Below are 26456 nucleotides of genomic sequence, written 5' to 3'. Positions count from 1 at the left end.
CTCTCGGGTCTCCTGCTGCGCATGCGTTGGGCTGTGGCTCCGCCCCCAGAGGGATAGCGTGCTAGAGGAGCTGCTGAAGGCGCTGCTGGGCTCGGGCAGTACCGGTTGCGCACCTAGGTGAGAGCGCGGGGTGCGGCCGGCAGGGGCCTGCTCGTGCCGCGGGGAAGGACCGGCGAGCTCCTGGGCTTCCTCCGCACCCGGCCTCGGCGAATGCTCTGCGCTCTTGGCGCCCTTGGTGGGCGGAGGGACCCGGTTGCGCATTCGGCCCCGCCTCCCTCGGAGCGAACCCGGAGCGGGCCGGGACCCGGCTGGGATCCGGGATCCTCCCCCTCGGGCAGGTGCAATACAGTTGTGGACCCGTGAAGACCCAGAGCCATGCTAGCTCAGGTATTGCAAGCAAATGACCTAGTCAGAGACATGACTGGCTTCTCATGACGTTTTTAATAATGACTATTGCGTGGGCTGGTTTTGAAGCTGAGCTATGTCATCCCCTGTGGAGCCGCCAGCCAGGGGCGGGTTACCAACTCCTGAAGACGTGACACCTGCTGGTGTGTATAGAAGACGCCTTGCTCTTTCAGTTGCGTGCACCTCACATTACTCTATGAAGTTGGCTTATCCATTTGCGCTAAAAAGAACAGCGGGGCTCAGGTTGGTGGACAGGTGTGCTCAGGTCACAAGCCAGTGTGAGGGAGCTCCGATTCAAGGTCAGGTGTGATTTGTTTCCTGTCGCAGGTACTAATTACACCTGCCTAAAACACTATTGTATCCCTCATAACGCTGAGCGACCTGTCCCACTGGGATAGAATGGGAAGGGACTGAAGGTGTGGACTTAATGTGTGTCACATACACACGGGGATAACTAGGGTCTCCTCGGATCCCTGGACACGGACTCAGACCTCTTAACTGTAGATCTCTTGACTCAGATTCTTCGCTCCTGCGCTGCCTCAGGCTGACTTGGGCCTGACTTTGTAATGAACTCCAGGAGCCAAGTGTTTACCCCTAAAATGAATTTGTTTTTCAGGTCCAGGTCCCAGCTCTTTGAAACAAAGCAGCCAGTTCTTGTGAAGTAGGAAGCAGGGTCTTTTATGCAAGGAGCTGTGGTTGGAAGAGAACACTTCTGTGGACTTAGACTTCTGTCTGACATCCGGTGCAGAGAGAAAAGCCCAGAAAGCAGCAGAGAGAAGAGCCGGAACTTGCGTGGTTGGAAGCTGCTGTTGCTCTTTCTGCCCAGAATGAGCTAGATGTGGTGACAGTGCCATCTCCAGAAGCCACCACAGACTGCAGCGGTAGAGATTTCAGGCTTGTTTTGAGATTAGCAAGGTTATCTGGGGAGGCTTGGTGACTGGTTGCCCAGGAAAGACCACTTCATCACGGGGCTTTGAGGCAGGCGTGCAGGTGAGGGTCGAGCAGGGGTTGGGGACCGTCACTCTGCTGTTGCCAGGCAGCCCACTGCACTGCTCTCCAAGTGTCCATCACTGCATGGCACTTGGGGATTTCATGCTGTCTTCACAGAGTCCCAGGATGTTGATACATGTAGGGTTCTCCAAAGTTACCTATTTCTGACTCTGAAAACTTGAAAAATGTTGGATGTGAAAGTTCAGGGACTTCTGAGGGATACATGGGTAGTGACAACATCAGCAGGAAAGCACAATGACTTCACTCTGGCAGCTGAGTCACCAAGAGCATCTTATCCCCAAGGCTTTTTGAGAAATTGCCTTAAAGCCTCTCATCTCTTTTCTTAGGCTTTCTGTGGATTGTACCAAGGCGTAAACAGTACACCAAGAGAAACAGATGAATGATTCACATGGAATATTTTTCTGCAAAGTTAATTTTAATGAGAATAGTGCTTAATGATTTAATATATCTTACTGGAACTAATCCTGTTTTTATTTCTTTATCTTTGTTAGCATATGTGCATGATTAAGTAAGTCCGAGAAGTTTATATTCATTTAACTTAAAAACCACAGGTTTCTCCCCCATGATTATTTCTGTGTTGCATAGGGGCAGGAGGTGCCATCTGTACCCAAATCATCTCATCCTTTTCAAGGCCTGAAAGTCTGTATTCCTTAGGTGGGCCGGCTCCCCAGATTATGTGGTGAGACTTGGGGAAGTCAATGTAGGAACTGCAAGGCAAATGGATCTCATGACCCAGACCTTTTTCTGTCCCCAACAGGAGAGCTTTCACAGCCCTCTACCCTGTGCCAAGGAGCCGCAGAAGATGAATACAACTCAGGTGAGTTCTCTTTATTCCCCACAGCTTGGAGGATATATGCATTAAATGGAAAAGGAGAAAATCAAAATAGATCAAATCACTTTTGAGGGTAAATACAGTTTAACCATAAACTCTGAAGTTTGCCGTTAGGTCCACATAGACAACCGGGGTAAGTAGATTCTCTCTGGTTACCTGTTTGCGTTTTCTTTTTCTGAGAAACTTGCCTCTATTCCTCTGTCATTTCCCGTTTACAGTGGGTGTTATATTTGAACTAAATGTGTTTCAGGAGCAAGGGCATAGAAATGTATGTTATCTCGAAGTGGAAGAATCCATATTTGCATTTCCCTTTTCTCTTAATTTCCAGTAGTCTGTCTGATTTTTCTTTCTGTTGTTTAGAAATTCTTTGCCTTCATGTCTACTTTTCTGCCACTCTTAAGTATTGCTACTCCCTTGAATTCTACACTTCTATACTGCTACACTTTCTTTGTCCTGTCTTAGCAAGGTCTTCTTCTGCGATGACTTGGGTGACCATCTTAATGACTACTGTTTCCTAGATGTTTGCATTTTAAATCTCTTTTTTTTTTTTGCTCCAAAATAATGAAGCCAAAAGTGGGGTGGATGAGTTTGTCCTTCTACCCCACAAGTGTTTTGAATGCATACCAAGAGTGCTTGCTGTGCCCCTGTGCCCAGCCCCTTCCTCACTTACTTTCCCGTCTCCCTGTGGGTGCAGTAGCTTCCCAGCTGCTCACACGGCTTCCTTGTGTTTGGCCACACTGGAAAGCGATTGCTAGAATTTGTTTCCTGCAAGGCGGAGCTTCCTGTTCCTCTCCATTGCTGCACCTTAATACACAGATGTTTGGTTTTGCTGCTGACGCCCACTGGATGTCGTACAGAACAGTGGCTCCTAATGGGGTCCCTAAGAGACACCTGAGAGCCTTCAGAGATGGTTTTGCAGGTCACAATGGAACATGTTACTAGCATCTAAAGGGCAGCAACCAGGAGCACTGCTGTTAAACATGCTCAACTGCAGAGCGTAGTCTTTCACCACAGAGCTGCCACACTGAACAAACTTTGCCTGTTGTGATGTGCTCCTCCTGCAGAGGTGTGTGATATGCAGGCTTTCACTAACCCAGCAGTGGTCTCTAGGTTGCAGTGTATGTTTGAGAAATCTATACTGAAATCCTATTTCTAATAATTCCCCCTAGGAAAACAAGGTATTAGTTAAGCTTCCTCCATAGGCTAAATGACAATGCTTGTGTATGATATAAAAAATAAATTATTCAGAGCATGTAAATATCTGTCTTCGTTTTGTGTCTCCAAAGACTAAGACTGAATTAGGAGCATTCTTTTGTAGCATTTTATTGTAATCTCCCAGCAGTGAACATGGTAAGAATTCCAGTAATATTTTCCTGTCTCCGATTGAACAATGAGATGGATGAGAAATGTGTGTTACAGGCATCCGTGTCCCTGGAGGACGTGACTGTGGAGTTCAGCCAGGAGGAGTGGCAGTGCATGGGCCCTGCTCAGAGGACCCTGTACAGAGACGTGATGCTGGAGATCTACGGCCACCTTGCCTCCGTGGGTGAGCAGAGCTGTGCGGGCTCCTCCTCAGTACAGTTCTGTTGTTTCTGTTTTGCTGTTTTAATACTGATCGTTTCTGTTGTGGTATGTTTAATAGAAATTAAAAGTAAGTGCCTTTCAGTGTACAAACCAGTGAGTTTTAGAAAATGTATGCCTTTGGTTACAACCATCAAAATCAAAGAACTGGGTATTTCTTTTACCTCCAGAAGGCTCTGTGTAGTCTTTCCAGTGAATCTTCTCCTTGGGGCATCCTTTCTATTTTTTTATTTGAGATATGGTCTTGCTAAGTTCCCCAGTCACTACCTGTGACTCGGCCACTCAGTGATCTGCTTTCTATTCTGATATTCCTTTGCTCTCATGTCTTAGAAATTGAACTGTAAACTATGTACTCTCTTGTCTGTCTTCTTTCACTTAGCATAATGCTCTTGAGACTCATTTGCAGTTTATGCAAAATAGTGGTTTATTTTTAATGGTGTGTGCTCTTTGTGATGAGTATAACCACAATTTGGTATCTTTAATACTTGATAGACATAGGAGTTTTCAGCGCTATTACAAGTAAAGCTACTGTGAACATTCACATACGGGTCTTTGTGTAACCATATATTTTCCTTTTTTTTTTTTTGTGGATTTGCCTGGTTTTCCGGTGACTTTTTATATGTAATTCCCAAAAGTTTTCAGACTGGCTGTGCTGATTTTTATGCTTGTAAACAGTGTTCTGATTGTTCTTTGATCAGCAGTATGCACTAAGTTATTATTGTAAAACATTTTGACTGTTGTCTGGTGACCTTTTTATCAGTTTTAGTTTGCATTTCTTTTCTACCAGTGTTGAACCTCTTTTAATTTGGTTTTTAGCCATTCATAAATCTCTAATGGCCAGGCCTGAAGGCACATACCTGTAACCTTAGCTTTCTGGGAGTGAATCAGAAAAGTCGTAAGTTCAAGCCCAGCCTGGGCAACTGAGAGACTTAGTGAGACCTTGTCTCAAAACAAAAAATAAAGTAAAATAAAGAGGGCCAAGGATGTAGCTCATCATGAAATTCCTGGATTCGATGTCCAGGACAGGAAAAAGATAAAACAAAACTATTAATGAAGGACTTGACCAAATATTCAGGTGGTTTTATCTATAGTTTTTGGGAGTTTGTGTTATAGAGTTGAAGATGAGACCTTTATGAGGTATATGTTTTACATCCGTTTTCTGTCTCCTGCTTGCTTTTTAAAGAAGAAAACGTTTTCCATTTTTATTCTTATATTCTGTGTTCAAAAACTATCTGCCTTAATTGACAGGTCATAATTTTTCAAAGTTTTGGGGCAGACTAGTATTTCTGTGCTATGTAGTGATCAAATCAGGGTAGTTAGCATTTCTGTCATCTCAGCTTTTTTATCTGTCTTTGTGGTGAAATACTGAAAATGTTGTTGTGGCCATTTTGATGGTATAGTTTTTTTGTTTAGTGTTTGTTTTTTATATTATGGGAGATTAAACCCTGAGAGCCTTGAGCTATATCACTAGAACTTTCTATTTTTTTTATTTGAGGTAGGTCTAGCCTCCCACAGCACTGAAGTCACAGGTGTGCATCACCACACTTGCCTGAAATACATTATTATTGACTTTAGTGACTGCATTGTACAACAAAACTCCAGAGCTTACTCCTATCTCTCTGAAAATTTCTACCTGTTGACCAACCTCTTCTCATCCCTTGCCAAGTGGCTTGGTTACTTTTTTCTCATTGCTGGGACGAAATACCTGACACCCAAAGTTAAGGAAGGAAAGGATTTTTTAGTCCACAGTTTGTGGAGGTTTCAGTCCATAATTAGCTAGCTACAAGGCAGCATGGTGGCATGCACAGGGGCAACACTTCAAGGTAGCAAAAGAGTAAATGCAACAAGAACAAAAAGAGTAACAAGCCTCTTTTCCCCCTTATGTTGTAAGCAGGCTATCCACCCACACCATCTCTGTGCCCTCCTCTTGCACAAGCTCAGGACCCTGGCCCTGCACTGAATTACTTAGTTAAACTTCTCAAGTTGACACAGTGAACATCTTAGGGTGTTAAAGGCATGTCCTTTACACCCTAGGATGTAGAACTGCTGAGTTACTTAGTTAAGCTTCAAGACTTCTCAAGTTGACACAATATATTGACCATTGAAATCCACCCCTTGTCAAATTTGCAACCAGGCACATTTTTAAAACTGGTTTCCAGATACAAAGACATGCCTATTATCAATACTTCACAACTTGAACATTGTAACACAGATGTAGCAATCCTTAAGAACCAGTATTACCTCTATCAGTATTATATGACTTTAGAACTATAACATTTCTCCCCTGGCCCCTAAAAATTAATGCAAATCCCTTTATGCACATCTGTTTAGTCCCTCGGTAAGAGTTTCCAGAGACCTAAGAGTTTCATTGTTGCTGAAAAGTCTAACTCTCAAGTCTTCTCCCAAATGTAAGGCAAACTCATAGCTGAAAGCCTGTACAAATGAAAATAACTTTGAAAATTCAATGGCAGAAGATAAACATTTTCATCCCAAAAGTTACAAACAGGAGGATACAAAGGATTGTGACCAAAGCAAGTCCAAAATCCAGTAGGGCAAACATTAAGTCTTGTAGTTCCCACTACAGCATCTAAGGCAATCTAACAAGTTGTCAGCTCCAAAAAAGTTGCATGGGTCTACCCTTATGGCAGTTCTGGTGGTTGTAGCTCCCATGGCTCCTCTCTTAGGCCCATGCTGCTCCCTCCTTACAACTTTCCTTAAATAATCCATGTTCCTGGCTTCTGCCAACTTCTGCAAACTCCACTGTACCTTTGGCTTCATACTCACAGCTTCACACACTGCCCTCTCAGGAGTACTCTGCTGGCTTCTCAAGCCTTGTGAAATTGAGGTGGAAGCCTTTTTTAACCCCGTAACTCTTGCGTACCTCCTACACCTGAAATCAGCACTACATAGATGATTCCAATGCCTGCTGCCAGCTGGAGCAGTAGCCAGGCTTTCCTTTTTCTTGGTTGTAGGGGTCAAGTGCCTGGATCACTGGGCACTCTGAATCCAATTCTGAGGAACAAATTTTTAATGCTGCCACCATTCTGGAACTTGGTGCCATTCTGGAATGCGGTGCTCTGAACTTTCTCCTCAAAGCGACTGCAGAGATTGGAGAGTTGCTTTTTGTGATGCCTTTAGGCCATCTTTTCTATTCTCCTGTTCCTTCTCAGCAATCAGGATTTCCTCAGCTCTTATCTTTGCAGTCCATAGCTTTACTGGAGCTTCCTTTCTAGCCAAACTTACAATGTTTTAAATCATCTTGCTGGGCTGTTTGCTTTTGATTTGCAACATAAATCTGACAAAAAGCTTCCAACAATAACGATGCCACAGCCTCAACATACAGCTACTTTGAAATTTCTTCGGCCACATTTATTAATCTGCTGCCCCTAATGTCAATCTCAGGGAAGTCTCTAGACAGGAGCAAAATGCAGACAGACTTTCTGCCAAGCCATAACACACACCTGGAGTCAAACAAACATTGCAGTCCCTCTTCCCAGAAGAAACCTTCTAACCGTGGTCTTTTCTGGCAGGATTTCTGTAAGCTTTCTGATCTTCTGAGCTCTGACCAGAATCTGCCATATAGAACAGCCTAAGGCATTCCAGTGCTATACTTTTAGGCAACACCTCTGAACCTTCCAAACTCTCCCCACAAGCCATTTCCAAAGGCTCTGGAACCACATAGTCAGGAACACTCATAGCAATGACCCCAAATCTCTGGTACCAAATTCTGTGTTATTTTTCTTTTGTTGCTGTGACAAAATACCAAACACCAAAAATTAAGGAAAGAAAGGTTTATTTTGCCATGGTTTGTGGAGTTTTCAATCCATGGTCAGTTGGCTCCAAGGAAAGGTGGCATGGCATGGGAACAACACTTCAAGGCAGCAGAATGCAGGAAAGCAGAAAGAACAAAAGAGGGGTAGCAAGCCTCTTCCTCCCTTATACTGTAAGCAGGCTACCCACCTACACCATCTGCATGCCCTTCTCTTGCACAGGCTTCATGATATTTACAAAGGGAGGGTCCTGGCCCTCTGCTGAATCACTTAGTTAAACTCTTTGGTTAAACTTGCAAACTTCTCAAGTTGATACAGTGAACATCCTAGAGCCTTAAAGGTATGTCCTTTACACCCCAGGATGTGGAAGTGCTAAGTTATTTAGTTAAGCTTCCAGACTTCTCAGGTTGACACAATGTGTCCTGTTGACCATTCTCTTGCCATTGCTTCTCCAGCCTGTGGAAATCATTATTCTCCCCTCAAATTCTATCAGAATGTTTCATTAGCAGTCCTCAGTGCTGTGGCCAGTCCCTAACCTTGTCACTAGAGGTTTCAGTTAGCAGTTATGATACTCAGGAGAGAAAGACAAAGAAAAAGAACATAAAAGAAAACACCTGGCAACCAGGCAGGAAGGGAGTAGTCTGTCGCCCTGGTATGTGAAGTCGTGTGCTTATGTTTTGTTTGATCTACAAATTCGTTATTTCAAATTAATTTTGGTATCAGGCCGTGTGCCCCTCTTTCTTCCAATTAATGGGATGTTAGTTGACTTTCTCTGAGAAGCTCCAGTGTGAGTACTTCTTTATTCAGCCATGTTGAGTCATCAGATGCTTTTTGTGTCTGTTGAAATGACTGTGTGGTTTCTGCCCTTGATTCTGTTAATGTGACAGATCATGTGTATTGATTCGTGCTTGGTGAGTCATGGTAAAGCCCCTCTGATGATCACGCTTGGTCATGGCAAATGCTCTTTCTTATCTGCTGTTGGTTTTGGTTTGCTATCATTTTGTTGGAGTTACATCTTTTTTATCATGAGTATTAACTTGTAATGTTTGGTCTAGTTTCGGTATGGAGGATGCTCCTCTTGCATAATGAATTTAGAATTTGTTTATCTTAGGGTTTTAGAATAGTTTGGAAAGGATTGGTATTGATTCTTTTTAAACATTTGTTAGAATTCAGCAGTTATATTATCAAGTTCAAGCTTTTCTTTGTGGGAAACTTGTTAAGACTGATTCAGTATTGATACTTATTATTTGATCTTGTTTTGTGTTTCTTTGAAACTCAATACTGGCATACTGTATGTGTCCAGGAATTTATTTATTTTTGCTGTGTTTTCTAATTTACCAGCATTTGTAACAATCTCTTATGAACCTTTATATTTCAATGGTATTATGTTTCTATCTATATTTCTGATTTTGAAAATTGTTTTTTTCTTAGTTTAGCTAACAATTTGTGAATTTTGTGCATTTTTCAAAACCAATTATTTCTTTCATTGATCTTTTTGTTTTTTGATTTATTTCATTTAATTATGTATTCATCTTTATCATTTTTTTCCTCTACTGATTTCATGTTTAGATCTTGTTTTGTAATTCTTTGAGGTGCAATGTTAGTTTTATTCAAGATATTTCTGCTTTGGGGGATATATTTATTTATGTTACAAAATTTGTACTACTTTTTCCTTAACCTACATATTTTGTATGCTGTGTCTGTTTCATTTGTGTTGAACATTTCTTGTTTTTTAATCAGATTTTATTGGTACATTTTAGATGTACGTAATGATCACATTCATCATAGAGAATTTATACCTCTATATGATCCGACTTTTTCCCCATTTCCCCACCTTCCCTTTGACCCTCCTTCCTCCCACATTTACAAAAGCTCTGTTTACATGTATTACTTTTTTAACTTTTTTAACTTCTCCCTTTCCCTTCCCCTCTCCGTTGTTCCCCTCTCCATTTGAACATTTTCTTCTTATTTCAAAATACCTATTATACATTCAGATCTTATTTACACTTTGAGTCTCTCACATCAGAGATGCAGTGTGGTATTTACATGTGTGTGTCCAGTTTGTTTCACTTAAGAGTAGGGACTCAAGGTGCATCCATTTTCCTAGAAATGTCTCCAGTGTATCTTTCTTAATGGCAAAATGTAGTACTCCTTTGTATAAAAAAAACACATCTTCTTTTTTTTTTTTTTTTTGGTACCAGTATTGAACTCATGACCTTGTGCTTTCCAGGCAGGCGCTTATGCAGCTGAGCTAAATCCTCGGCCCCCAAAAACACATCTTCTTTAACCATTCTAGGTGATGGGCACTTGGGTTATTTCCAAGATTTGCTTATTACAAACTGTGTCACTATAAACTTAGATATGTATATATTGCTGTTTTAATTCTATTGGAAAGATACCCAGGAGAGGAATGCCTGGGTCAAATGGCACTTGTAGTCCTGGTTTTTTCAGGAATCTCTGCTCTGATTTCCACAGTGGTTTCACCCATCTACACTCCCACCAACTGGAGAAGGGTTCCTTTTCCTCCCACATCCCTGCCATGCCATCATTTGTTATTGGTTGATTTCTTGATGATAGCTGTTCTTTTGGGGTAAGATAGAATTTGAGTATTGTTTTAGTTTGCATCTCTTGAATGACCAATGATGTCAAATATTTTTTCATCAATTTGTTTTCTGTGTGTATTTCTTCATCTTTGTTGCAAGTATATATTCATCTCAGATGTCCACTTTTGAATTAGGTCTTTAAATTTGGATGGGGAGTCTTGTTTTTTTTGAGTTCTTTATATGTTCTTGATAGTAGTCCTTTGAAGAACAGCTAGAGAACATTTTTTCCCACACGGTGGATTGTCTCTCCATCTCTCCACTCTGTGGTGGTTTCTCTTGCTGTGCAAAAGATTTTCAGTAGGGTGAGATCGCAGTTGTTGATTCTTTGTGGTAGTTTCTGTGCAATCGGGGAATCTATGTCACTGACTCAACCTCTATATTATTCCTTCTTTACAGGGTACTGCTTTACAAAGCCAGAACTCATCTCCACATTGGAACAAGGAAATGATCCATGGTTGTTGTTAGGTAAAGGGAAAGAATGTCTAAGCAGGAATTCCCCAGGTGAGTTCTCAAAACCAATGATGAAAATTTTTTACAAATTTATTTGTATTTCTTCATCTGAGAAGTATACATTCATCTCAGATGCCCATCTTTGGGTTGGGACTTCGAATTTGAGGGGATAATTTTTTCGGTTCTTTATAAGTCTTTTGTCTGAGAGACAACTGGCTATAATTTTTTTCCACTATGTGGTTTTCATCTTTCACTCTGTTGATTTCTTTTGTTGTGCAAAAGAAATAAGCTATAAAAAAAGCTTTTTAGTAGGGCAGTATCCCAGTTATTGATTCTTTGTAGTATTTCCCATATGATCTAGGTTTTGTTCATGAATTCTCTTCCTACACCTATGTCTTCAAGGTTTCTTTCTACTTTCTCTTCGAGTAGATTTAGTGTTTTTGTTTTAATGTTTAGATCTTTGACACATCTTGACTTTACTTTGGTGCATGGTGATAGACATGGGTCTTGTTCAAGTCTTTGGCATGTGGAAAGTCAGTTTTTCCAGCACCATTTATTAAAGAGGTTATCCTTTGAGTGAACATGTTTGGAATGGTTTTAAAAAATAAGGTGGCTGAATGTGTTTGGAGTTGCATCTGTATTTTCTATTCCACTGATCCTCTGGTGTTTTTTTTTTCCACCCATACCATGCTGATTTTATTACAGTAGCTTTGTAGTATAATTTCAAGTCAGAGATTCTGATGCCCTGTGCCTTGCCTTTGTTGCCCAGGATTGCCTTTGCTGTTCGTGGTCTCTTCTGGTTCCAAATGAATTTTAAGAATGTTTTCTGTAGTTCTGTGAGGTATGCTAATGGTATCTTGATTGAAATTACATTAAAACTGTATAGTAATTTTGGGAATGTGACCATTTTTATTATGTTGGCTTTTCCTATCCGTGAATAAGGGATATCTTTCCACTTAATTTTGATATGGGTGAATAGAATAGAAAAAGCAGCACTCTAATTGGCATCATGTAAGTTAATATTTACCCAACCATTGTAAAATTTAAGTGAACAAGGATCTAGCCTCCAATGTGGCATTGTGGTGCATGCCTGTAATGCCGGCCTGAGACAGTAGGATCATAAGTTTGAGCCCAGAGTGGTAATTTAGTGACCTAAGTAGATCAGAGTAAAGGCCCTTGTTTCAATAACAAGTACCACAACAGAAAAATAAAAATAAAAGAAGATCTAGTGTTACATTGTAGTGAAAACCCTATTCAGCTTAATCCACTGCAACCTGGTGTTTTTTGATTTTGTTGTTATGAATTTAGTGCTGATAACCTTTGTTGAATTGATGACATTCTCTGAGCTTTTGGTTTCAGGATCTCAAGTCCTGTAAATAAATTCCACTCTTAATTGTTTCTTTTCTCTCTTCTGTTTTGAAAATTATATTTTAAGATGTCAAATACATTGACTTCTACTTTCTAGTATAAAAAGTTTTTTAAACCAAGAGTTCTTCCTGCTCTCTGTGTTGTCTTCCTTGCATTGTCCTGATTCCCTGGATGTGCTGGCTTAATTCAAAACCTTGACATTTTGTGGTCATTTAGAACTTGCAGAAGAACTAAAAGGTGCACATTGCCAGGTAAAGTGAATGAGAACGGAGTGTGGAGTCCTTAGGAGCTTCCTCTTCTCTTGAATGACACTCAGCAGCAGCCTTTGCTGTACTGTTTGTCACACCTTGTGAAGACTCTCACCAAAGAGGATTTGAGAACTTCCTAAGAAAGTGTCAAAAATGATGGCATAAGTATTCAATTTAAGGGGGAGTACCTAGAGGGTTATAAACAGTAATGGGTCTTTGGTGGTACTTATTTTTAGAAACCTGAACATTGTATATTTCAGTCACATTTTGTAAGCCCTATTCATAAGCTGTGTGAAGTATCATGAAGTATTTTTATTGTTCTCATTTTTAGAAGACTACCAACCTGATAAACTCTTAGAGAAGAGCCCAGAACATCAGGACAAACATTTGCGGCAAGTTGCATTCACCAGCAGATCACTGATTACAGACCAAGAAACTTTCAGAAAACCACATGATTCAGACATAGATGTTTTACCTGCAAGGCTGGCACTTGGTCAGTGTGACCCTGCAGGGCTCGAGAACCGGGGTCTCGACTCATTGGCCTCACACTCACAGTATTCAGCAGAAAAGGCTGGTGATCTTAGCTGCCCTGAAAGCTTGCTACTCAACATTAAAGACTGCAGAAAGGGTACTGGAGAGAGAGACCGCAGTTGTAAAGTAGAACCTATTCAGCATCAGACAGTTCAGAATTCAAGACAAGGTTTTAAATATAATGGAAATGAAAAAGCTTTCCTGGTAAAGGCTGCTGTTAATCCATCTCAGAGTGCCTTCCAAAAAGAGAAATCTTGCACATGTAATAGGTTTGGGGAAAATTTGCATGACAAATCAACTATTGTCTGTCAGAGCACTTGTCCAGATAAAAGTCACTGTGAGTTTCATGGAAATGGAAATGGTTTCAGTAGGACTGCTCAGAAAACTGACCCAGCAGGAAAATCTTTCACCCAGAAGTCACACGTCAGAAAACAGCAGAAAATTCACATCAAGATAAAGCACTCTGAGAATGGAAACATCTCCAACCAAAATTCAGCCCTCCTAACACGTCAGAGAACTCACCCAGCAGGTAGCACAGGTACAGAGACTGCTGGCTGCCCTTTGAATTTTAGTGTACATCACAGAACTCATACAAAGGTGAAACCCTCTGAGTGTAGTGAACATGGAAAATCCTGCTCTATGAATTCACATCTGAGACCACCTCAGAAAAACCTCACAGGAGAGAAACCTTACACATGTCATGAATGTGGGAAAGCTTTCAGTGAGAAGTCACGTCTGAAAAAGCATCACAGGACTCACACTGGAGAGAAGCCATATAAATGTGACGAATGTGAGAAAGCTTTCAGTGCAAAGTCAGGCCTAAGGATACATCAGAGAACTCACACTGGGGAGAAACCCTTTGAGTGTGTTGAATGTGGGAAATCTTTCAACTATAAGTCAATCCTTATAGTACATCAGAGGACGCACACAGGGGAGAAGCCTTTCGAGTGTGGTGAATGTGGGAAATCTTTCAGCCATATGTCAGGCTTAAGGAATCATCGGAGAACTCACACTGGGGAGAGACCATATAAATGTGATGATTGTGGGAAAGCTTTCAAACTGAAATCAGGCTTAAGAAAACACCATAGAACACATACCGGAGAGAAACCATACAAGTGCAATCAGTGTGGCAAAGGTTTTGGTCAGAAATCACAACTTAGAGGTCATCACAGAATTCACACAGGAGAGAAACCCTATAAATGTAATCAGTGTGGGGAAGCTTTTAGTCAGAAATCAAACCTCAGGGTACATCACAGAACTCATACTGGGGAGAAACCTTACAAATGTGATGTATGTGGCAAAACTTTCAGGCAGAAATCAAATCTCAGAGGACATCATAGAACTCACACAGGGGAAAAGCCCTATGGATGTCAAGAGTGTGGAAAGGCTTTTAGTGAGAAGTCAGTTCTCAGAAAGCATCAGCGAACTCACACAGGTGAGAAGCCCTATAATTGTAACCAATGTGGGGAAGCTTTCAGTCAGAAATCTAACCTCAGAGTACACCAGAGAACTCACACAGGGGAGAGACCTTATAAGTGCGATAAATGTGAGAAAACTTTCAGCCAGAAATCAAACCTAAGAGAACACCAGAAGGCCCACACAGGAGTAAATACATGAATGTAAAAAGTATGGGAAATGTAAGCAAGTCTTTCAGTCAGTGAAAATATTGTTGGCTATCAAAAAACTCCATAAAGAAGCACTTTAAAGATAATACAGAAAATAACCTTGTGAATCCAATCCTCAGAAAACCTGTGCTGTAGAAAATCTCTCTGAAAATAAAATATGAAGATTTTGTGTGATCAATCAAAATTTGTTCTTCAAAGGAATTGCAGTGAGAAAAATCTAGAAATGTGCTGATTTAATATAGACTTTTATACCACAGCACAAAGTACGTAAAGGGTAAAGATCTGAGTGTATACAGAAAGGAAGAAATGATGGATGTGGAGAAATCTAATGTAATTCAATCTCAGTCTGACCTATACAAATGTGAGACCCGTATATAATTACTGTTAAAGCACTTACCATAAGCACTTTCTGTTCATCCTGTGCTACACTTGGCCGAAGTTTCACAACCAGTCTGTTACCCAAATGGATCATAAGGTTAAACTCTATCTAACAGAATGTTGGGATCAGTTATAATGAGCCTTATTAAATGTATCTCTCAAGTTTTCAGTATCGTCTTCCAGTCCTCATTGGAATGGAATGGAGATTACTTCTGGTTCATACCTTGAATTCAAAAGCATATAAAATGGTGAGAAATAGTTTCAAAAACTGGCTGTGTGGAATGAGTTCCCCCTCCATGTGTATTGCTGGGCTTTTTACATCCAGAAAGTAAACTCCACTGAGCTTCTACAGGATTTGGTGTGCTTCATATTAAAAACTCACTCTTACTGAAAACCTGTGACAGTTCTGTGGACATCTGAACTCCTTGTATATCGGAAAAGTCATCTGGAGATGCTTCCAACAATATCTATTTATAGCTCCTCCTTGTCAGTCAGGTAACTCCTAGGGCTCAAATCTAATGTTTGAATATATGGAGAGAAAATCCTCACCAAAAGATGGCATCTTATGTCTTATAACTGAGTATTGAATGTGTAAGTTTCAACAAGTCATCAAACTTCCTTATTGCTCAGACGTACAAAGGAAAAGTAACAGTTTGAGAAAGGTAAGTAATAACCTTTATCCAGAAATTTTATTTAAAGTGTTTATTTATTTCATGTGTGATGTGAAAACAGTGTATAGTATTGATTAATAAACATTCACTAGAATAAAAACTTAAAAATAAACAGCACAATGTGAATTAGAGCACTGAATGTGAATTTTTTTGAGTTGTGTGTTTATGTCTGGATATGTTCATTGCACTTGCTCGGTATTTCATTAGTTTTAGAACTTAAAATTGTGTCCCCTTGCTTAAAACAATGCGTGACGGCCCGAATTTGGCTCAGTGGCCTAAGCACCTGCATGGCAAGCACAAGGTCATGAATTTGATCCATAGTACCAAAACAAAAACAAAAACACACTGCCTGACATAGTAAATGATCAGTAACTAAGATCTATCACTGTTACAGTTTTACTGGAATTATCAAAACTCAAGGTGTCTGTGTCCCTTAAGGGAATTTAAACAGAGATCACATAATAAAATGAATTAGGCCTAAGGGACAGTCAGCCTTGACGTTAGAAATGTGTGAGGGTTATTCATACTGTGGTGACATCATTTTGTCAAAATTATTGCTAAAAATTTTGAAATATCTGGTCTTCTGTCAATTGGCAGATGTGATTTATCCCAAAATACTCTTAAGTGTCCATTTCCTGACAAACGTGAGTTTCCACAAAGGCGGAAGAAGACCCCTGTGTGACTCCCCACTGCTCCTCTGACTTCTGACACTAGTTTTTCTGAGTCAGAACTGGCCTGGAGGGCCGTCAGCCTTGGGTTCTGTTACAGTGCAGAAGAGTTACCCCCAAGATGTACAACTATTCTAGAGGGAGATCACACCTCAGTACAGCAGTGATGACAAGTAAATAAAAATACAATCTGTGAAGATGTGATTTGCACACTAACATACAGGGCTGATAAAAAATACAGTGTTTGAATAAAACAATTTCAATTCAGTAAAAAAAATTACCTTTAGTCCCCCTCAAAATGCTCCCCTTTATGAAGCAATCCTGGAAGTCCTCTTTTGTGTCTTTACAAGGTGTGATCAAAAGTACAGTGACTGCTGCTGTGAAGTGTCATCTGAGGAAGAGTCGGGCCATGCAACGTTAAGATTCGTCTTCATCCACCTTATTCTCTGGATCCGGCATCCTGTTTCTGCAAAGGCAAAATGACCAGGAAGGTAAATGTTCTGAATGGATTCAGGACACGGAGGCAGCCACAGCAGCGCGGTGAAAAACACCACACTGTCAGAACTGTTTTAGGAAGTGGCAAGAGTGATGAATGAATGTGTTCAAAGAATAAAGGAATTCTTTGAGGAGGGTCAGTTATAGCATGTCTTCTACTGTAATGATTTTTATACATTAGTGTCATAAACCATGTAGAAAAAGGTAACATAGTTACAATGATACTTTTATATAATTTCCCTTTATGAGAGGTCCTTAAATCCGCATAAGGGTTTTGTTATTATCTAGTGTCTTTTAAACCTGAAGGACTCAGAATTTCTTACAGAAAATTTAGACATAATAAATCCCTTCTGTTTTTATTTATCTTGCATCAGCAATCAGAAACACCAAAACAACACCCAGTATTGAGAGGCAGATTTGTTTATGTCAGTGATAAGTGATTAGAATCATTCCCAGAATATCAGGCCCTGATCTCTGGTGGTCTAGAGCTTGTATGAGATAAGCAATCAGGAAGTACAGAGAAAAATGGGTTATCAGTCGGATTGGTTCTGACAACATGCATCGTGGTGACAGGTGTGCATCACAGTGACCAACAGTTTCTAGGAGACAGAAGCCACTGGAACAGGAACTGTTAACTGGGCAGCTGAGAAACTGAAGTATCCTGGATGGGACGGGGCATATTTTCTGTACAGTCTGAGAATGCTTCCTAATTTTTGAAAATCAGTTTTGCTAAGTATAGGATTTTTTTTTTTTTTTGTCTTTTATCGGTACTGGGGATCGAACTCACAACCACACACTTGCAAGGCAGGAGCTTATGCCGCTGAGCTAAATCCCCACCCCATAAGATTTTTTAAATTGCTTTTATTTATTTAAGGTGTGCAATGTGATGTTTGGTATCAATTTTGGTGGGTCATCCCCTCATAAATCCATCGTAAGTGGGGTTTACTGTAAGTTCCAAATGTGTTTGATCCATTCATGGTTTAGTCTAGGCTACATTAAATGTGTTCAGAATACTTCCATTAGCCCCTAGCAGGGCACAAGGATCTAACACAGCCTATTTTATAATAGTGTTGAGTATCTTATGTAATTCATTAAAGATATGGAAGAAAATGAAAATATAAAGCACACTGCTCTGAACACACTGGCAGCACTTCAGGCTGTAAAGTATCAGTGTTTATGCTTGTGTGTGGCTGACTGACAGCTGCAGTTTCCTCCTGTATAATGTGTTGCATAAATGTGTCCTGCACAGGCCCCTGGCCTAGAAGTAGACCAAAATTCCAAATTTAGGGTGTAATTTCTACTGAATGTGTGTGGCATTTACATAGCCATAAAGTAAAAATATCCTTAGTTAAACCATCGTAAGTTGGAAACTATTTGTACTTACATGTTGTGTAAGGGTATATAGTCAAGCAAATTAATGTACATTTTTTTTCAGTAAGAACACTCAAATTTTACACTCTGCAAAACTTCCAAATACAATGTTATTGACTGTTTTTAGTTGTTTGTGCTTGTTGCTGAGACAAAATACCTGACACCCAAATGTAAAGGAAGAAATGTTTGTTTAGCTCAGTTTGTAGAGATTTCAGTCCATAAATAGGTGGTTGCACATGGCAGAGTGGCAACAGTTCATGGCTATGGAATACAGCAAAAGCAACAAGAGAGGAGGGATGAGCCTCTATCTGTGCCTTGTATTGTATCCAGTCTACCTGGACTAGGGTGATACCAATCCAATCAATGGTCAGAGCCAGTGATCACCCACTCTTAGTCCCAGCACACTTAATCCAAATATTGAATCCTGAATCAATCACAAACTCTGATTCAGCTATCTCCAAAAGAGTCCCATCTAAAACTGCAGGAGGTTGTGGGGAACATCTCGACACAAACCATAATATTGATTTAGTCCTATTGCACACGTAGATCTCTTGATTTATTCATCTAGGACATATTCAGAAGCTCTGCCAGAATCTGCCTTTTAGGTAACAAGATAGGCTGGCAATAGTTTTTTCTTCCAAAGACCAAAGTGAAATTTTGGAAGACGAAAATAAAAACGGAAAACAAAAGAAGGCATAAATAAATAAATAAATATAAAGGCGGAGCGAGCACAAAGCCTTGTGGGAAATGTAGTCCCACTGGGAGCAGGAGGCCTCATTGCTTGGCCTCACCTGGCTGACCCCCTTACCCCATCTCCACCTGCCTTCTCCTGGGTCCCCAGCACCCTGTGTTCAGGGCTGAGGTAAATGAGGGCAAGGAAACCCTGCCTCTGCTAGCAATGTGCCAGGGCGGGGTGCAAGACCAGAATGCAGCGGAACCCTGAGACCTTGGTTGGGTGTTCGAGGCATCCGCCAGGGGAGGGGTATGTGATTCACTGACCAGGAACCTGCAAGCAGGCCCGAGACTCCGGTATCTCCTCAGCACAGGAGTCCTTAGGTAGGGCAGCGTCGCGGCCTGGTGTGGAGAGGGCACATCCTCCAGACAGCGCTCAGCCCCGGGCTGCCCAGAAGCCTGGGGGGGGGGGGGGTCGGCTCCTCTCGTGCTAGGAAGATGCTTTTTCTTTTCGCCTGTATTTCATGCAATCCTCACAAGCATCCTAGTTACAGTTACAGCTGTGTGGTTACAAGAAGAATGAGGGTTAAAACGGCAGGCTCAGTGTCACAAAGGAACCCCAGATAGCAGTACAGATGCGCTGCACTGCCCAGGTCAGGCAGGGGGAAGCTTGTGAAGTCAGAGGTCTGACTTGGGTCTGCTGCTGATGGCAGGGCCCCTGGGTTGGTTTGAAGCTCTTGTCACCTCTGCATTGTCCGGAAGACATCGCCTGATAACTCTGCGGCACCACTGTCTCATGGAAACAGAATGTGACTCAAGTGTGATATTTAATGTTATAGCAACTGCATGAAAAACTGAAAAAGTTACAGAAGTAACTTAGAGGACATACTGTGTGCTCTCAGTTTATGCAAATGTTATTTCAGGGTGGGACACCAGTCCCATTTCCAGTGTGAGCAGTTCTGGTGAGTTCTAACAGAATCAGGTTACAGGCCCTGCATCCGTGGTTCTCAGTCAGGGTGATTAGGTTCCGAAAGGACTGTGGAAACGTGTGTGACCATTTTTCATAACTGAGAGGAGGGCTTAGCATCTATGGGTTGCCCACCGAAGCTCCTGGGTGCACAGGACATGCCCCACAACAAAGAATTATGCAACTGCCAATTATCATTAGTGCCCAGGTAGAGAACACTGCTCTCCTATGTGTCAGCTAAAGTAAGTTTGTTCCCCAGGCCTGAGTCCTGACTGTTCGGGAACAGAGCAGTTCTGGCTGAAGCAGCTTAAGAGAAAATCCCACATGTAAGAAGAGGCCTGTGAGAGAGGCCGCCTCACCAGATGCAGAAGAACCCAGAGAGAACCAGGGAACTGGCTGGGGTGGGGTCCTGATTTGCCCCAGAAGTAGTGGGTCAGCCCCCAGCCTAGAGAGAGCCAGGCTTGATGTCTCCACATCCAGAAGCCATCTCCACTGTGTGACACTGAGCTGGCCTGCAAACCAGGCCGCAGAAGGAGGTGAGCCGTGGTGGAGAGGAGTGGGTGACCATCAAGAAGAAAAATCCACTTTCTTGGTAGGCTCTTCTCCGTGGTCTCCGAGGAGGGCATGGCCATCAGGATGAGGACATTTCCTCGCCGTTCTCCTCACGTAGCCCCTTTTCCTTCTGTCTTCCCTCCCACCTCCTGATCCATGCCTTTGACTTGGGTGACCTGAGCCTGTAGAATCACGGAATGGTAATACAAGGCAGGAGTTTGCTCCTGATTGCTTCGAAACCTTAAAAAATGGGCAGGAGATAACGATTTGCCCGTGGTCTCCTGGGACACGCCAAGCAGCAGAGTAGTCCTGTTTCTTCATACAGGTGAGTCCCTAAGTGCATTTGAACAACTGCCCCTATGTATTAAATATCCTGTTTATAAACTTCCCTTTTGAAATTTTTCTATTGATTTTTTTCATGTGTGAATTGTAGGGTATTAAGATGAATGTTTGTGATTTCTTTTCAGACTTTTAAAGAAACTTTTAAAATAAATTAGTAAAAAAATAATTGCAGTCACATAAGGTTATGTCCGCGTGATCATATTACAGCCGTACATATTTGGAATGTTCTCAAGGGGTTCTCAAGGGTCCGGTACATTTCTCCTTAGGGGACTCCTCCCCTGCAGGTGCAGTGCGGTGTCAGGCAGAGGGGTATGCAAGCCGAGGACACCTTTCACCTCTCTGTCCTCAGCGTATCCTTCTCAGTTCTCTGCACTCTTCCATGAGCAGCAGAAAAAGAACACATCTCAGGTGAGTTATTTCTTGGCATGCTTTGGTGTCGTGGATTTTAGAAGGAGGGAAGAGAATCATCCAGGTGGTTTCTGTTGCTGGGCTGATGAATGCCTGGCTGCACTGTGTTGTTCTTTTCCTGCTTCTCTGGATTCAGCGGGTCGTGCTCCAGTTAACACCTTTAGGTCTGCATTAGGGAGAGACACTGTCCTGTACCTTTTCTTTGATGGAGTATCTTGTATGGTTTTGACATCAACTTTATGCTCTCACAAGCTTAGTTGGGAAGTGGTTATTCATTTTCTATCTCAGTATTTGAAGATTACTGTTATTTCTTCTTTCTGTATTTAGAAAAATATACCTATGGAGCAATCTGGCCTTGGTTTATTCTTGTGGCTGGTTTTTACTTATGAATTAGACTCTTTAATAGGTTATAGAGAACCAAAATAATCCTATTTCTTCCAGCATCCTTTTTAAAAAAACACATTTTGTAGAGGAATTCATATGACTATATAATTTATACATTTGAAGTATACAATTCAGTAATTTTCAGTATCTTCACAGAGATATGTAACCATTGCCAAGTTCATTCTCAAAACTTCAGAAAGATACTCTGTATCTTTCCCTGTTACTCCCCTCCTGGACATAGTTGACCCCAGTACCAGATAAGCTGCATTGTGTCTTTATACAGTTGCCTCTTCTGGACACTGCTAATAAATGAACTGATACATGTTTTGTAATAGTTTCTTTCCTTTTGCATACAGTTTGCAAGGTTCATGCATCTTCTAGTATATAATGGGTATGGCTTCTTTTTATAACAATACTCCATCATGTGACTGTACATTTTTTTAGCCATTCATCCAGTGATGAAGATTAGGTTGTTTCTGTCTTTTGGATCATAAGAATAATGTTCTTGTTAACAGACATGTGCAAAGTTTTAGGTAGACGTATTTTTATCTCTGTTGGGAACAATCTAGGAGTGGTATTTCAGAGTCATGTGGTACTCTATGTTTATATTCTTCAGTAACTGCCGCCCTGTTTTCCATAGCAGCTGTACCATTTTACATTCCAGCTAGCGGTGGTGTGTTAGGGCTTCACTTTCTTCACATTATTGTCACCACTGGTTATTTTTCTTTTTTAAAAAATGTTGGTTATCCTTATAGCTATGAAATGAATCTTATTTGGGATTTGATTTGCATTTCCCTGATGATTAATGATATTAAAAAATTTTTTGCATGTGTGGTAACTGGCTATGTGTTAATCATTTTTGAAGATGCTATCCAATGTATTGTTTTTCTTTTTACTGTCATGATAGTTTTTTTATAGTATCCTTTGATACAAAAGCTTTTAATCTTGATGAAGTCAAATTTATTGTTTTCTTTGATTTGTTGTGCTTTTGATGGCATATCTAGAAAGCCACTGTCCAATGCATGGACATGATGTCTTATTTTTTATTTCTTCTAAGATTACATAGCTTAAAAAAAATTTCATAGCTTAAGTTTATATTAAGGTCTTTGAAGTATTTTGAGACAATTTTTTAATATAGCAACTTTTTTCTTTTGCATGTGGCAGCCCAATTATCTTAGTAATACTTGTTGAAGACTATTTTTCCTTTATTGAATGATTAATATAGTTTTATTTTGTGATTCTAAATTTCTCTAGATTTAAATTTTTTTATGCCAGTATTGCATTTTTTTATTCTGGCAGGGGACAGTTCTGGAGATTTCAGACTAGGCTTCTGTCTTAGTTACTTTTCTCTTATCACTGAGACAAAATACCTGACACTCAAAATTAAGGAAAGAAAGGTTTATTTAGCTTACAGTTTGTAGAGGTTTCAGTCAGTAATTAGCTGACTCTAAGATAGGGTGGCATGGCACAGGGACAACAGTTCTAGGCAGCAGAAGATACCAAAAGAAGCAAGAGAAAAAATATGGCAGGAGCAGGTGCTTTTCCTTTCTTATATAGTAAGCAGACTACAGGGCAGGTTAGCACTCTACCTTGGTGTACTCCTGATGTTCACGAAGTGAGGATCCTGGGCCCCTGCTGAGTCCTTTAGTTATACTTCTAAGCTTTTCAACTTGATACAATGTATCACCCATTATAGCTAGCTTCCTAGCCTTTTTATTTTTTATTTAGAGACAAGTTCTGAGTAATCCAGGCTCAAACTCACAATTCTCCTGCTTTAGCTTCCCAGAATCCTGGGATTACAGGGCTACACTCTTACACCTGACATCTTAGTTAATATTATTATTGATCAGAAACTATGAACAAATGGCCAGTGATTCCACAAGTAATGTCTGAGTGAAGCTCCAGCGTTTTCTCCATGAAGCGTCTAACATCCTTCACACACTTAAAAACACAACACAGCACTTCAGTGCACACAGCATACAGAGCCCATTTAAAAAGGAGAATCGTGGAGATAAAGCACAGAAATGCAGAAAAGCAAGGTACTGAGTAAAATGAGAAAAGGACACTTGTTTACGTATCAGCGCTGAAATGCAAAGCAGAGCATCACTTTGTTCAGCCTGGGCTGGGAATGTTCATGTCAGGTCGTTCACACTTTGTGTAATATTCCTTTTCAGTCTGTCTATATCCGGGTTTATAAAATGGGCTTTATTTGTTATTTTGTAAGGTGTGTTTTATTTTTATGTTTTGGTCTTTTCTTAAATTGGATTGTTTAGTACCGAGGTTAGCAACTTTCCTTTGTCGTTGGTTGTGCAGTAAATGGGTTCAGCAGGGCTCTGATGACTTCTCAATGCTGCCCTCTCAACACTCCATAGACATGGAGGCTGAGGCAGGAAGATCACTGAGTCCAGTCCCGCTCAGGTATAGCTCACTTCGAAGTTCTATGCATCAATCCCTGGTCTTGGTTCTTGCTTCCCACTCAAAAAAACAAAAACAAAAAAAAGAAACAACCCCCCAAAACAAAAAACAAAAACCCATACACAATGCAAAATGATGAATGTGACTGACAGACCATAATTTGCCAAGTACATTTATTGTAGTCTGCTTGACGGTAGGAAAAAAATGTACAAGGATTATGTACATGCTTTGGCTACAAAAATAAAATTCAAAAATCAAGGTGTTACTAGTATTCATAGTTCATGTATATACTCATAAATATTGACCAATTATTATACATGTTTTAATATGTGAGTACCTGCAAAGTGTATCATATCCAGAATTGACTTTCTATTCACTTGTTTTAAATTCTTTATAGTAAATATAGTAAGAATGTTTTCAGAGTGTTTCCTCTGTCCACTTGTAATTCCTGACAGATGAGTGTGGTACCTGGAGGACGTGACTGTGGGGCTCAGCCAGGAGGAGTGGTGGCACATGGGCCCTGCTCAGAGGACCCTGTATGCCACCTCGCCTCCCTGGGTGAGCCTCTGAACCACATTTACCCTGGCAAGTCCATACAGTAGACTTCTTCTTCACAGAGGCTGAGGCTTGTGAACAATTGAAAAGTTTCGTGTTACTTCGGCTTTTCATTCAGGAGAGTAAAGTTACTAAACCCTATTGCTCCCTATGGTGAATTCAAGCCAGGACCTGCATAGTGCTGTACCTGATGCCTTTTTCTACTTGGAGATCAAAAGCTAATGTGTCTGGCCTGAGCCCTCACCTGCAGCGTCCAGTGTAACTCTTGAAATTTTCGGGGTGCAAGGCAGTGGAGGTTGAAGAGATAAAGGCAAGTCAGAATGCAGAAAGCCAAGGTCAGGTGGAACCTTCTCTCTTGATGGAAAAAAATAACCTGCTTAACAACCTCTGACCTCCAAGTGTTTTTATTTATACACTCAGCAGATTCATATCACCTGACAGCCCTTTGCCCAGCAACCCATTTGTTTGGACTGCCTCGGGCTCTGCGTGTTTTCAGAGCTGGTACAGCTTGTTCATGTGGCTCATCTTGGGCTGTGTTCAGGCTGAAGCTGATTGATCTCCAGCTTCTGCCACTCCCCACACTCACCTGTTCTCTGTTATCAATATACTGCATTTTCAGACCAGACTTGATCTTCAGGTTGCAGCAAAGGGAAGCATCTTGGTTCTCAGATGAGAAACTCTCAAACCAGAGTCACCCAGGTGAGCTGCTGAGCAGTAGCCGAACTCTGTGGGAGCAGACTCCAAATGATCACTTTAGGGCTTAAAACCTTTCAGTTGCAAGATGTTTTTGAAAAGACAAAAGCTACAGAAATACCAGTCAAATGGAAATGATTTAACAAATACGATTCCATTAAAAATTTAACTTTTGTTTATAAGAGAAAATATTTAAAATAATGAAAAGCCATAAAGTGGAAAAAAAGGTATATAGTACAAGTAATTTAGAAAGGAACAACTAACCTGAAAAAGTAAGGAATTTCTATATGTCAGTGTAGGAAAAGATGAATGACCTCACTGAAAAATGGGCAGAAAAATTCGAACTTTCTACAAGGCCAGTAAATCTGAAAATGCATTCAGTTACATTAGTTTTCATAGAATGCAAAATAAAATTCAAAGTAAAATTATAGATATGATGTGAAATCAGTGTTAACAAATGCCAAGTTCTAATGAGGACTTGGGTTATTGGACGTCATATCCACAGATGGAAATTAAACATGTGAAAACTCTGTGAAATGAGTTATTCTTGTGACAAGGCAAGAGCTTTCCTAACTATATATCCTTCAAAATCTGTAAGTAGATTCTCTGGAGTCCATAACCATATTGATGGGTAAATTCTTTGCATTTGCCAGACATTAATGTAATCAACAGCAGAATGGAGAGTTGTATTCTTTAAAGGAGAATGATACAGCCACATAAAATTTTGTACAATTATAAACATAATAATAAACAAAAAATACAGATATGTGTTACTGATTACATTTACATAAAGGTCATAACAGCCAAAACTGAGCTATATTTTTAGGGATTCATATATTAGTAGTCCCCATAACATACATTAGTATTTCCCTTAAAACAGGACCTAAGCTGAAAATAAGCCCTAGTATGATTTTTCAAGAAGCTCTTAATATAACCCCTTACCTCCAAAATAAGCCCCAGTTAAGATGGTCAGCTAGACAAATGCATTCAAGATGTCCATTGGAATACATGATGAACTTACTGAATTAGAAAATATTACAATGTAACTATAAATAGTACTGACAATATTTATAAAATATTTATAAAAATGTATGAGTTTGTTAATAGGGGCAAAAAAATTTTTAAAATGTAAATATAATTAATGCTTAATTGTAATTTAGATAATATATGTTATAATTTAGATAATATGTTAGATCATTTAGATAATATAAATTATAATAAAGTTTTTGTAAATACCTAAACAAGTGCCTTTGCAGGAGAGGTAAATGCCCATGTAAACAAACCAACTCGAGACTTAAGTGTTGAATGATTACTCATAGTACAGATACAACTCAAGAATAATGTGTGTGTAGTTGGTACTGAAGACATGATTGTGTCTCATATCAATTTGCATAATACAATGTGTGTTGTAATGGATGTACTTAATGTGCTTGTGTGAAATAAAGGTTTTCTGTAATTTGA

At 40.4% G+C, this 26456-nt stretch overlaps 1 protein-coding gene across 5 annotated transcripts; it reads left to right on the top strand.

Moving 5' to 3' along the window:
- On the top strand, positions 1-26456 carry LOC100726379 (zinc finger protein 782). Of its 5 annotated transcripts, XR_010040059.1 has the most exons (8): positions 124-387; positions 1022-1286; positions 2174-2233; positions 3668-3794; positions 10599-10703; positions 12600-15464; positions 16492-20523; positions 20807-26456. XR_010040059.1 is itself a non-coding variant. In XM_063227362.1 (6 exons), the coding sequence occupies exons 3-6, from the start codon at positions 2219-2221 to the stop codon at positions 14414-14416; spliced, it is 2064 nt and encodes a 687-aa protein (XP_063083432.1). In that variant the 5' UTR covers positions 124-387; positions 1022-1286; positions 2174-2218; the 3' UTR covers positions 14417-15940. The 5 variants fall into 5 exon arrangements, 1 of the variants encoding a protein (XP_063083432.1); XR_010040061.1 differs by lacking the exon at positions 124-387 and adding an exon at positions 1-117 and having other exon boundaries at positions 16492-26456; XR_010040058.1 differs by having other exon boundaries at positions 16492-26456.

Source organism: Cavia porcellus, unplaced genomic scaffold (genome assembly GCF_034190915.1).
Source record: "Cavia porcellus strain 051 isolate PalLab524CR breed Dunkin Hartley unplaced genomic scaffold, mCavPor4.1 scaffold_17, whole genome shotgun sequence".
NCBI lineage: Eukaryota > Metazoa > Chordata > Mammalia > Rodentia > Caviidae > Cavia > Cavia porcellus.
The sequence above is the reverse complement of the archived record's forward strand: the minus strand, read 5'-3'. Positions and strand labels throughout refer to the sequence as shown.

What these genes read in the sequence shown, in the direction of transcription:
- LOC100726379 (XM_063227362.1), top strand. An exon ending in CGGCCACCTTGCCTCCGTGG is followed by an intron (nt 3,795 to 10,598) that starts GTGAGCAGAGCT and finishes CCTTCTTTACAG; the next exon opens with GGTACTGCTTTACAAAGCCA. An exon ending in TCTAAGCAGGAATTCCCCAG is followed by an intron (nt 10,704 to 12,599) that starts GTGAGTTCTCAA and finishes TCTCATTTTTAG; the next exon opens with AAGACTACCAACCTGATAAA.